The sequence below is a fragment of the Poromitra crassiceps genome (genome assembly GCF_964638095.1).
Source record: "Poromitra crassiceps genome assembly, chromosome: 14".
Taxonomy (NCBI): domain Eukaryota; kingdom Metazoa; phylum Chordata; class Actinopteri; order Beryciformes; family Melamphaidae; genus Poromitra; species Poromitra crassiceps.
In genome coordinates this window covers 37,610,168-37,623,005 of record NC_139633.1, presented here as the reverse complement: position 1 = coordinate 37,623,005, position 12,838 = coordinate 37,610,168, and the positions used below count along the sequence as shown (strand labels likewise).

General features: G+C 40.9%; 2 protein-coding genes across 2 annotated transcripts in view; one reads left to right on the top strand and one right to left on the bottom strand.

Moving 5' to 3' along the window:
• Positions 1 to 12,838, top strand: part of LOC310789558 (NLR family CARD domain-containing protein 3-like) — a 708,349-nt gene that overhangs the window by 402,589 nt on the left and 292,922 nt on the right. The gene's annotated exons all lie outside the window — the stretch shown is intronic.
• LOC310789523 (nephrocystin-1-like) overlaps positions 201 to 12,838 on the bottom strand; it is a gene marked incomplete at its 5' end in the record, with an annotated part of 62,579 nt that continues 49,941 nt past the window's right edge. The window contains 5 exons of the mRNA XM_083651159.1: positions 201 to 587; positions 1,042 to 1,086; positions 1,579 to 1,652; positions 2,149 to 2,261; positions 5,859 to 5,958. Of these exons, the coding sequence (XP_083507285.1) occupies positions 309 to 587; positions 1,042 to 1,086; positions 1,579 to 1,652; positions 2,149 to 2,261; positions 5,859 to 5,958 (611 nt within the window). The 3' untranslated portion in view covers positions 201 to 308. The remainder of the gene's footprint in view (positions 588 to 1,041; positions 1,087 to 1,578; positions 1,653 to 2,148; positions 2,262 to 5,858; positions 5,959 to 12,838) is intronic.

The window sequence follows — 12,838 nt, the reverse complement described above, 5'->3', positions numbered from 1 at the left end:
ATGTCACACATTTTGTTGCTCTGATTGGTTGTAGGTCCAATTGTGTTCTATTGCATTTTACTGGGCATGTTGATTGAGGACTGGACTCCTGGAAATCAAAATTGAACAGAGAATTTCCAGACTCATTCGCATTTGCGAATTGGCCTGGCGATGTCAGGCTAGATTTATTGATGTCAAATTTTTTTACAATATGTCTAATATATACAGTTAATTTAACATATTGAGTCAAAATGTACTTTAACATAATGAACTCCAATCAAAATGTACCATGTACTGAGTGATGTTGCCGTGTGTTCATCCCCACCCTGTTACCGCGCCACCCCGAGGAGGTCAAAGGTCAACTCTGTGACATCAAAGGCGAGGTGCTGATGGGCGGGCTCGAGGAAGACCTGCGCGGTTCCTGATTGGCTGGTGGCTTGCTGCGCGTGTTTGAGGGCATCCAGTGTGTCATAGATGACTCTGGCCCGCTGCTCCTCGGAGGGCGGGTCCGCCCAGCGGGGGCACGGCAGCGAGGGGCAGTGGAGAAGGTAGTAGACTGATGACATGTAGGTCTTAATGAACTCCTGTTTCACATGGAGAAAGTCTCTCTGCAAACAAACAATAATAATAATACAAAGGAATGAATTAAGTTTACAGTAATAACTGTTATTAAACACAGGGAGGAAGGAACGGTTCATACACAAAGTCAGTAGTCTGCAATAACTGTATGTACTGTATACACACACGCACATGGTAACACTTTGCAATAATAGTACATCAATTAAGGGTTAGTTAATGATTAATAAGCATTAGCTAACCCATAATTAACCATTATTAAACATTAACTAAACATTAATGAAAGTGTTACCCAGAAAGGATTTACCAGAATGGAATTATGTTAACATTTTGGTAGAGAAAAGCCAGCAGGTCAGAAGACACACATGAACAGGCAGCATTACAGCACTATCTACAGGTTAGTATAGGTATTACACGCACAGGCGCACGCACACACACACACACACACACACACACACACACACACACACACACACAGAGTCTGACCTTCTGCGCTCTGCTCATGTTGCTCTCAGCATCCAGCCAGGCGCTCTGAGGGAAAACATCAGTCAGTCAAACAATAAAACTCCACATCAGCCAGAGTACCAAAAGTCAATCAATATAACCAGTCAACAAGTCAGCCAATCAGTGAGCCAGTCATAACCAGTCAACAAGCTGAACTGTGTATGGATATATAGAGTATGGATATCAGATTTTCAAAAGGTTTTCCTCATCGAGTCTGGAATCACACCCGTTTCAAGGATTATGAAACAAGTCAACGTTACGTTATTATGTGGAGTGCTGTGCTGAACAGTGCTGCTGGACACTACAGGGAGGGGCAAGTTAACACCGGCCGTCGCTGTTCCTTGTTGTTCTGTATTCAAAGTTGGCAAAGTCGACATAATATTCTGTCAGAAAAGAGTCAGGTTCACCAAAGCACAGTGAAGTTGTTCTCTGTCGTCCCCCTGACAAGCATCATCACAGGGCAGCCTGACAGCTGAATACTGTATGTATGTATGCCAGTATGAAGCTCTGCCTACTGACCCTGACAGCATCCAGCAGGTCTGACTGGTACAACAACACAGGGAAGGTAGACAGCACAGGACTGCACATCACATCTGAGAGAGAGAGGGCAGAGAGAGAGAGAGGGGGCAGAGAGAGAGAGAGAGAGAGAGCAGAGAGAGAGGGCAGAGAGAAAGAGAGAGCAGAGAGAGAGAGAGAGGGCAGAGAGAGAGAGAGAGGGCAGAGAGAGAGAGAGAGAGGGCAGAGAGAGAGAGGGCAGAGAGAGCAGAGAGAGAGAGAGGGCAGAGAGAGCAGAGAGAGAGGGCAGAGTGGGAGAGGGCAGAGAGAGAGAGAGGGCAGAGAGAGAGAGAGAGAGGGCAGAGAGGGCAGAGAGAGAGAGGGCAGAGAGAGAGAGAGAGCAGAGAGAGAGAGAGAGCAGAGAGAGCAGAGAGAGAGGGCAGAGTGAGAGAGAATAACAGCATTAGCAAAGCAGCACTGTTCCTGGAGTCGCTAGAAGAAATGTGCAGGTTTTGTGTTGGTTTATTTTTGTTGTTGTTGTTTTTGGAGTTTGTTTACCTGGTTTGTTGATGGTTTTGTTTGGTGTTTGTTTACCTGCACTCTGCATGGTGGGCCTGTCCATCAGCAGTGTGTCAGCCAGCAGCTGTCTGTGCAGAGCCAGCAGGTGGACGCAGCTCAGACAGTGCAGCAGAGAGTCTGGGAGGACACTGACAGGGGACACATCAGAATCAGAATCAGAACCAGAATCAGCTTTATTGGCCAAGTATGTACACATACAAGGAAATTGGCTCCAGTTCGCTTAACTCTCAATGTCCTCTCACACAAAAGAAAAAGAAAAAAGCATGCTCAGGCTAAAACAAACAAGAATCATACCATTAACCAGTGTTGGGGGTAACTCATTACAAAAGTAACATATTACATATATATATATTACTTTTAGCAGTAACTCAGTAATATAACTTATTACTTATAGGATTTCAGTAATATTATACCAGTTACTTTGTCAAGTAACTCAAGTTACAAATTGAGTTACTTTTTTTTAATCAAAGCACATATTTAAATAATTTCCTAATCAAACTGTGTATTATGCAAATAACCACTATAGATGACAATAACAAAGGAAAAGGATCACATTTAGAATTTTGGATTGTTTACACTGACTTCAAGATGATTGAAATAATTTTTCGGGATGGTTCCGGGGTGAAGATGTCATTCTGATACTGCTGTTATTACAGTGAAAGTAATGCAAAAGTAGTGTAATAAGTAACGAGTTACTCTACAGACAGTAATATTGTAAAGTAACCTATTACTTTTAAATGAAAGTAACTAGTAACATGTAGTATATTACATTTTGAAAGTAACTTGCCCAACACTGCCATTAACTCACAGCACAAACCTGATGAAGCTGCTACAGCGAAACGCGTCGTTTGCTGAATAAATCACAGTAAAGCTATACTTCAGTGTGCGGTGGTACCTTCTTTTGTTTTATGCCTTGTACCTGCAACCTACCAGCACCTGATCATTCCACTGGCTGTGCGTGGGGACTCTCCTTTCTCTTCATATATCTATATATATATATATATATATATATATATATATATATATATATATATATATATATATACTGTAGTTCAAGACAGGATCAAGGTGGATCCTTGCTTTCTGTTGTACAACCTGCATCATTTGTCTTCAATCAGTCATGCGCGCACGTGACGTCACAATTTCTCAAAGCAGCATATAAATATATATATATATATATATATATATATATTTATCAAAAGAAGAACTATATTGCACAAAATATTTTTTTTTACTTGAAAGGCCTTGATTCCCCCCCTCCCTCAAATGCACAAACTTTTAAGGACTTCAAACATCAACGTAAAGGTCAGGTTTTGGTGTCAGTCCCAAAACTTCAACAATCATACAGGGAGAAATCCATCGTAGGCATGGGTCGGTTTGAAAATTTTGAAACCAGTTCGATATTCCCCAAAAAACGTATCAAACCGGTATATCGAATTTTACCAAAAACATATATATATCTATATCTATATATATCTATCTATATCTATATATATCTATCTATATATTTATATATAGATATATATATATATATATATATATATATATATATATATATATATATATATTGTGTACCCCATAAATGACTGTAATGCGACTGCAGTTGGTGGCGACAATGCACCTCTAAGCTGATATGCCAACCAGCACTAACACTGAATAAAAATAAGCAGAACCATTTAACTGTAACAACACAGTTTTTATTTCTCATAACTATTCAGCTTAACTTTTCTTCAAACATCAACATAATAAACAAAATAAGACTTTTCCCTACTAGTGCAACTTGAGAAGAGGCTAATACGAAAAATCCCTAACCCTATTTTTTTTTTTTTTTTTTTTTTCATATAATATTTTTGTTGTTGTTTTTTTCGGTTCGCACGTGATCAAACCGGTTTGGGCTCGTACACCGAACCGAACCGGTAAAACCGGGAATCGACCCATGCCTAATCCATCGTAGAAGAGGAGACATCACAAGACTGTGGAGTTCTAACAGTGTAATAAGGGCCAATCCCATGTCTTACTTGTACCCCTACGCCCCGGGTTTTTGGACTAACCCCCCACAACAGTTGGGAGGGGTACTGGTTGAAATCTAGCCCTATGAAATGGGACAACCCTTGGAGATTCTGATTCATCATCAGTAGTCAGACAGACGCCACCAGTTTGTTGCCAGACATCAAATCTATTTAGAATCAGAATCAGCTTTATTGGCCAAGTATGTAATTTGACTCCGGTATATGTTGCTCTCAATATTCTTACACAGGGAAAAAGAAAAGCTAAGCAAACTAAGCATACAAGCTAAAACAAACGGCTATTTACATTATAAACAATAGGTGTGAGGTAGAATGACCATTATAAATATGTATATGAGAAAAAAAAATAGAATCGTATATCTATGTACACTACAGTGTAAGTATGCAAGCCACACTGGACTGCAAACAAGGCTAGAAGTCAGATATTGCACAGTTGTATATGGATCTATATAAGCAAAGCTTTGAGACAGTAATTGCTCAAACATTAAGTTATTAAGTTATTGAGACACAGCTTATCCATCAAAGGGGGAAATGCAACATGGAAATGGGCTCTGATGCACAAATCAGCCTTAAAGGGATACGCCAACATTTTGAGAGTTTAGTACATGCCTTTATCTTCACTCTGCGTGCAGTACAAACTGTGGTAGAGCCCTCACTGCTACTTAGCTTAGCACTACAATGGCAGTCTATGGTACTTTTGCCTACTCCAATTCAGTCGCCCAAAATACACATTCCAACAGCACCAGAAACACTCACATGTACATGTTGTGACTTGTGTACTCATCATGCGATTAAATAATAATCCAAACTTACGTGAAACGGTCATTTTCGTAGTAAATCCACACACCGAGAACTAACAAAGAGTAATTGAACAAAGAGTAACCGAAGTTACTTCCTTGTTTGCCATGAGGCGCATGCGCTGTGCTGATGACTGCACACAGCACATGTGCCTCATGGCAAACGAGAAAGTAACTTTGGTCATACTATGTTAGTTCAGTTACTCTTTGTTAGTTCTCGGTGTGGATTTACTACGAAAATTACTATTTCGCATTATTTTGGATTATTATTTCATGGCGTGGTGAATATGTGAGTGTACATGTGAGTGTTTCTGGCGCTGTTGGAATGTGTATTTTGGGCATCTGAACGGGAGTAGGCAAAAGTACCATAGACTGCCATTGTAGCGCTAAGCTAAGTAGCGGCCCACAGGTTGAGAATGGCAGATCGAAAATACATTGAAAATACATGAAACTAAGATAATAGGATGGTTAGGATATTTTTTTAAATCTTTACTATCAAAGAAAATGCTTACATTTGTGTTTTCTTTTAGCCTTAGCCACCATCTTGCCGATGATTCGCAAGGCATTCTGGGAGATTTCTCATAACCTACCTCTAAAGAAGCTCTGTTTGGTGGGCTATATAGTCCTACCACTTCACCCTAGCCCTCTGTCCCAACAAGAATGGGGACACTCTACCAGGACACGTCTCTGTCCCAACAAGAATGGGGACACTCTACCAGGACACGTCTCTGTCCCAACAAGAATGGGGACACTCTACCAGGACACGTGAACGCATGAAATGAGGGTTAAGGGCTAAGTGATTAGGGGCAAGGGGTGTATTGGGATGTGAGGGTGGATTTTTCCTTGAAGGCTGAACACATCATCCACTGGGTGTGTTAAAGCTCTCCAGTGGTTCTCTCACCTGAGCTGGGTTCTGGTCCTACTTTTGGCTGATTTCAGTTTGACGATCAGCTTGGGCTGCTGCCTGGCCAGCAGCATCTGCTGCAAAACACCAGCTGGAGCTGAGAGAGGAGAGGAGGAGAAGAGAGGAGTGGAGAGGAGAGGAGGAAAGGAGGGGAGAAGATATTAAGAGAGGAGAGGAGGACAGGACAGGAGAAGAGAGGAGAGAAGGAGAAGAGAGGAGTGGAGAGGAGGAAAGGAGGGGAGGGGAGAAGCTATTAATAGAGGAGAGGAGGAGAGGAGATGAAGAGAGGAGAGGAGAGGAGAAGAGGACAGGAGAAGAGGGGAGAGGAGAAGAGAGGTGGGGAGAGGATAGTAGAGGAGAGGAGGAGAGGACAGGAGAAGAGGGGAGAGGAGAGGAGAGAGGGTGGGAGAGGAGGAGAGGAGAAAGGACAGGAGAGGAGGTGAAGAGAGGTGGGGAGAGGAGGAGAGGACAGGAGAAGAGGGGAGAGAAGAGAAGAAGAGAGGTGGGGAGAGGAGGAGAGGAGGGGAGAGGATAGTAGAGGAGAGAAGGAGATGACAGGAGAAGAGAGGAGAGGAGAGGAGGGGAGAGAGGAGGAGAGGAGAAAGGACAGGAGAGGAGGTGAAGACAGGAGAGGACAGGAGAGGAGATGAAGAGAGGAGAGGAGAGGACAGGAGAGGAGGTGAAGAGAGGTGGGGAGAGGAGAGGAGAGAAGAAGAGAGGTGGGGAGAGGAGGAGAGGAGGGGAGAGGATAGTAGAGGAGAGGGGGAGATGACAGGAGAAGAGGGGAGAGGAGGAGAGGAGAGGAGAGGATAGTAGTGAATGAATGAATTTATTTGGTGATAAAATAAAATAACACAACAGTACATATAGTAATGAAAGAACAGACAATATATCAATCACCGAGGATAAAAACACAAAAAAGTCCGAGGGCTTATTTCCATTGTGGTCCTCACATAAAACATATAGTAAGACGAGGCATACAAAACATAAAACACTTAAAACAATTTAAAAGAAACATAAAACAGCGGAGAGCGGTTACATTAAAGGAACTCAAAATAAAATAAATAGCAGCAGATCAAGCAAATAGCAGCAGGGCAATGTATCACTTATGCCACCACACAGGACTATATTGACAAATCTGCAGACATGAAGTCTAAATTGTGTTCACGGGGCTACCCTGTTGATTGGGTCGATGCGGCCTACATTGCAGCATTAAACAAACCCCGTCTCGATCTTCTTAAAACAAGTGAGAAAGGTGAGAAGGACTTTTCTATTACTTGTTCTACGGTTTATTCCGCCCATTCTCACCTCATCAAAGCCACGATTTTGAAACATTGGCATCTTTTAAGATCTGACACTGAATTATCAGATACTTTTAAACATCCACCCCTCTTTGTTTATAAATGTGCAAAAAACATAAGGGACCGTCTGGTACATGCCTCGTTTAATAATCACCCACAACCGAGACAGACTCTCCTTGCTCCTATAGCCAATGGGAATTACCGCTGTGGCAACTGCGCCCAATGCCACAACACCTTTAAGACCACCTCTTTTCACCATCCCCACACTGGTAAAAAAGATCCCTATCAAGAGTATTATTACTTGTGCCTCTACTCATGTTGTGTACCTTATTACTTGTTGTTGTGGACTGGCCTATGTGGGTAAGACGACTCGCAAACTCAAACAGAGAATAAGCGAACACAAGAGTTCTATTAGACGAAACGATCATCTTTACCCTATTGCTGTCCATTTTAATGATCACAACCATGATATTGCCTCATTACGTTTTTGTTGCATTGAGCAGGTTCCCCTGCCACCTAGAGGGGGCAACCATGACCTGCTCCTCAAAAAAAGAGAGGCTTTTTGGATTTTTTACCTCCAAACTTTAACACCTAAAGGTTTAAATGACAAACTACAACTCAACATTATGCTCTGAATTTTAATGGATATTTATTGCATTCTATTGTTGATTGATATTGTATTTATAGTTTGCATTTGCTATTTTCTAGTCTCCATTTATTTTTATTACTGGGTACTTGTTAATTAGTCTCCCTTTATTTATATCTTACTGGGGAACAATGGCCTTTTTGATTTTAAGTTTCCCTTTATATATTTTTTACTGGGAACTTTTTAATCAATAGCCCATTTGATATAAAAAAATTCTTACTGTGTATTTTAATCTTCCTCCCTTTATTTATTTATCACTGGGAATAGCCGTCTCAAGTTTCCTTTTATTTATTACTGGGAACTTTTAATCATTCTCCCTTTATTTTTATTACTGGGAAATGTATAGGTGTGTGAAGGCTGATCCTCATGTATTCTGTTTGCTCTGTATGTATTTATTATGATTGACTGACACCTGCAGTGTCTATTAGGCACGTTGTCAGCCTGATTGCTTGACTGTGATTGGCTGCTGCGACACCCCCTTGTGCCTATATATAACTGTTGTCTGCATTCAGAAATCACTTTTGCCAGATGAAGGTCTTGTGACCGAAACGTCGCCAATAAAAGTCTGAAGTGAAGTCAGTGTGCGGGATTTTCCTCTTTCAACTTACCTGATGCTCCGACGCACCTGACGCACACGGTTTGTGCAGAGATCACCCCTCTTCTACAATGTATCACTTATAAAAAGACTAAGCATTTTAATATATAAAGTGCGCTTTTCGACCGATAACCATCGGAGACTTTCAAAGTGCTTGGTGTCAAGGTGAGTACGGGGGTGCAACTTAAGTATAACTCTGATTAATTTGTTTTGGGCTGTCTGCAACCTGCCCTTTAATCGTTGTGATAGTCCGGTGTACCATGAGGTGGCAGCATAGTCAAAGTGACTTTGCACTAGTGCCCCGGCAAGAGTGTGTAATATATGAGTGTCTAGGAAAACCGTAGAGGAGAGGGGGAGATGACAGGAGAAGAGAGGAGGGGAGAGGAGGTGAAGAGAGGAGAAAGGACAGGAGAGGAGGGGAGAGGAGGTGAAGAGAGGAGAGGACAGGAGAGGAGATGAAGAGAGGAGAGGACAGGAGAGGAGATGAAGAAAGGAGAGGACAGGAGAGGAGAGGAGAAGAGATTTCACAAATGCACTTGCCAGTTTGAAAACAAGGCTGCTTCTCTCCAGAGACTGTTTAGAGCGAGAAGGCTCAACTGTCTGTATCAGTGGTGTTGTTTTTTACCTTTATTTATACAGGGGGAGTCTCACTGAGAGCAATGCTGTCTTTTTCAGGAGCACCCTGCATGTTCACGGCCAACAAATGCATGCTGTTTGCCCGGAACAACCCCGGCACTGCCAGCCCCACCCCCAAGATCTACACTGCCGACGGCTCTGAGCTGGAGTTTGTCAGCTCCTATAAATATCTCGGACTATGGCTGGACGAATCCCTTTCATTCAACACACACATAAACAACCTAGTGGCCAAAGTCAAAGCCAGACTCAGTTTTCTCTACCGCAACAAGGCGTCATTTACACACTCTGCCAAACACGTCCTCGTCAAAATGACCATCCTGCCCATGTTCGACTATGGTGACACGATCTACCGGATGGCCTCAAAGAGCATCCTCAATAACCTGGACACAATCCACCACTCTGCTATCCTCTTTGCCACAAATGCCACCTTTTCGACTCACCACTGTGACCTGTATGAACCTGTGGACTGGCCCTCCCTTCACATCAGGCGGCTTCAACACTGGCTTCAACTAGTGTACAAGTCCATTCTCGGCATGTGTCCACAGTACCTCTCATCCCTCCTGCATATTTCCAACAGCAATTACCGTCTAAGATCCACCAACTTCATCATGCTCTCCATCCCAAAAGCCCGTACTGTCTTTGGCCGTAACTCCTTCCGCTTTGCCGCAGCAAATGACTGGAACACACTTCAAAACACACTCAAACTCACAGCTCTCATATCTCTCAACATGTTCAAACACACCCTGAAACAGCTCGTAGTCGACCGCTGCACCTGCCGTTAGGCCTCTCCCTCCCTCTCTCCCCCTATAGTCCCATCATTTATTCCCAGCAACCCCCCTCCTTCTGCATCTTTGTTGATTGAATGTTGTTGTTTGCTTCCTGATTTTACTTCTGTCTTGTCGTTATTTACTATACGTATTTTATATGTGTTGCCTTGTGCTGACCTGATGTACTGTTTGTATTGTTTTTTACCCTTGCTGCGGCCCCTTGGCCAGGTCACCATTGTAAATGAGAATTTGTTCTCAACGGTTTTTATCTGGTTAAATAAAGGTCAAATAAAAATAAAAATAAACATTCACACACACCTTCACACCTGGAAGCTCACCAGTACAACCACAGTCTGATCTGATGGCCACTGAGCAGCTCCACTGGAGCAGTTGGGGTTAAGGGCCTTGCTCAAGGGCACATCGGTGGTGGTAATGGGGCAAGGGCTGCCTTGTCACTTTCCCCACCCAGATTTATTCTGCCGGTCCGAAGGATTGAACCGATGACCTTCTGGTCAGAACCTCGCTTCTCTAACCTTTAGGCCACCACGGCCCCAAACGTGTCACGTGGGTTTGGCCCCTGCCACGCCCCTTTATGAGACGAGCAGGTCCTGAGTCTATTGGAGTCAATGGGAGAAGTGATCGTGATCACAAATTACGATTCTTTCGCTCCTTAGTCACCAAAGTAAATATCACATCCAGTTTGCCACATACAGTATCTTATGAGCATTCTGACACTAAAATGGCATTTTTCAGACAGACAGATTTGGCAATAGAGCTAACGGCAGCAGGTAGTGATTAGCTAAAACTACACGTGAAGCTTGCAGATGTATTAGCTAAATCTGTGGTTGGAATCTTAGTTGTATCTTACATACGATTAGATTGAGCTAAGACGAAGGCAGTTTTGTGTTTATGTGTGCTATTCAGTTTTGTGTTTATATGTGTGCTATTCAGTTTTGTGTTTATATGTGTGCTATTCAGTTTTGTGTTTATATGTGTGCTATTCAGTTTTGTGTTTATATGTGTGCTATTCAGTTTTGTGTTTATATGTGTGCTATTCAGTTTTGTGTTTATGTGTGCTATTCAGTTTTGTGTTTATATGTGCTATTCAGTTTTGTGTTTATGTGTGCTATTCAGTTTTGTGTTTGTGTGCTATTCAGTTTTGTGTTTATGTGTGCTATTCAGTTTTGTGTTTATATGTGCTATTCAGTTTTGTGTTTATATGTGTGCTATTCAGTTTTGTGTTTATATGTGTGCTATTCAGTTTTGTGTTTATATGTGTGCTATTCAGTTTTGTGTTTATGTGTGCTATTCAGTTTTGTGTTTATGTGTGCTATTCAGTTTTGTTTATATGTGTGCTATTCAGTTTTGTGTTTATGTGTGCTATTCAGTTTTGTGTTTATGTGTGCTATTCAGTTTTGTGTTTATATGTGCTATTCAGTTTTGTGTTTATATGTGCTATTCAGTTTTGTGTTTATATGTGTGCTATTCAGTTTTGTGTTTATATGTGTGCTATTCAGTTTTGTGTTTATATGTGTGCTATTCAGTTTTGTGTTTATGTGTGCTATTCAGTTTTGTGTTTATGTGTGCTATTCAGTTTTGTTTATATGTGTGCTATTCAGTTTTGTGTTTATATGTGTGCTATTCAGTTTTGTGTTTATGTGTGCTATTCAGTTTTGTGTTTGTGTGTGCTATTCAGTTTTGTGTTTATATGTGCTATTCAGTTTTGTGTTTATATGTGTGCTATTCAGTTTTGTGTTTATGTGTGCTATTCAGTTTTGTGTTTATATGTGCTATTCAGTTTTGTGTTTATGTGTGCTATTCAGTTTTGTTTATATGTGTGCTATTCAGTTTTGTGTTTATGTGTGCTATTCAGTTTTGTTTATATGTGTGCTATTCAGTTTTGTGTTTATGTGTGCTATTCAGTTTTGTGTTTATATGTGTGCTATTCAGTTTTGTGTTTATGTGTGCTATTCAGTTTTGTGTTTATGTGTGCTATTCAGTTTTGTGTTTATGTGTGCTATTCAGTTTTGTGTTTATATGTGCTATTCAGTTTTGTGTTTATATGTGTGCTATTCAGTTTTGTGTTTATGTGTGCTATTCAGTTTTGTGTTTATGTGTGCTATTCAGTTTTGTGTTTATATGTGCTATTCAGTTTTGTGTTTATGTGTGCTATTCAGTTTTGTTTATATGTGTGCTATTCAGTTTTGTGTTTATGTGTGCTATTCAGTTTTGTTTATATGTGTGCTATTCAGTTTTGTGTTTATGTGTGCTATTCAGTTTTGTGTTTATATGTGTGCTATTCAGTTTTGTGTTTATGTGTGCTATTCAGTTTTGTGTTTATGTGTGCTATTCAGTTTTGTGTTTATATGTGTGCTATTCAGTTTTGTGTTTATGTATGCTATTCAGTTTTGTGTTTATGTGTGCTATTCAGTTTTGTGTTTATGTGTGCTATTCAGTTTTGTGTTTATGTGTGCTATTCAGTTTTGTGTTTATATGTGCTATTCAGTTTTGTGTTTATATGTGTGCTATTCAGTTTTGTGTTTATGTGTGCTATTCAGTTTTGTGTTTATGTGTGCTATTCAGTTTTGTGTTTATATGTGCTATTCAGTTTTGTGTTTATGTGTGCTATTCAGTTTTGTTTATATGTGTGCTATTCAGTTTTGTGTTTATGTGTGCTATTCAGTTTTGTTTATATGTGTGCTATTCAGTTTTGTGTTTATGTGTGCTATTCAGTTTTGTGTTTATATGTGTGCTGTTCAGTTTTGTGTTTATATGTGTGCTATTCAGTTTTGTGTTTATGTGTGCTATTCAGTTTTGTGTTTATGTGTGCTATTCAGTTTTGTGTTTATGTGTGCTATTCAGTTTTGTGTTTATGTGTGCTATTCAGTTTTGTGTTTATGTGTGCTATTCAGTTTTGGGAACTCATCTCTAGCTCAAGTCAACATGTTAGGTCAGTCACAACACATCCGGATGACCACGCCCATTTAGGAGACGGGAAGAGTTACCATTTCATACTATTGGTGGAGTCTGTG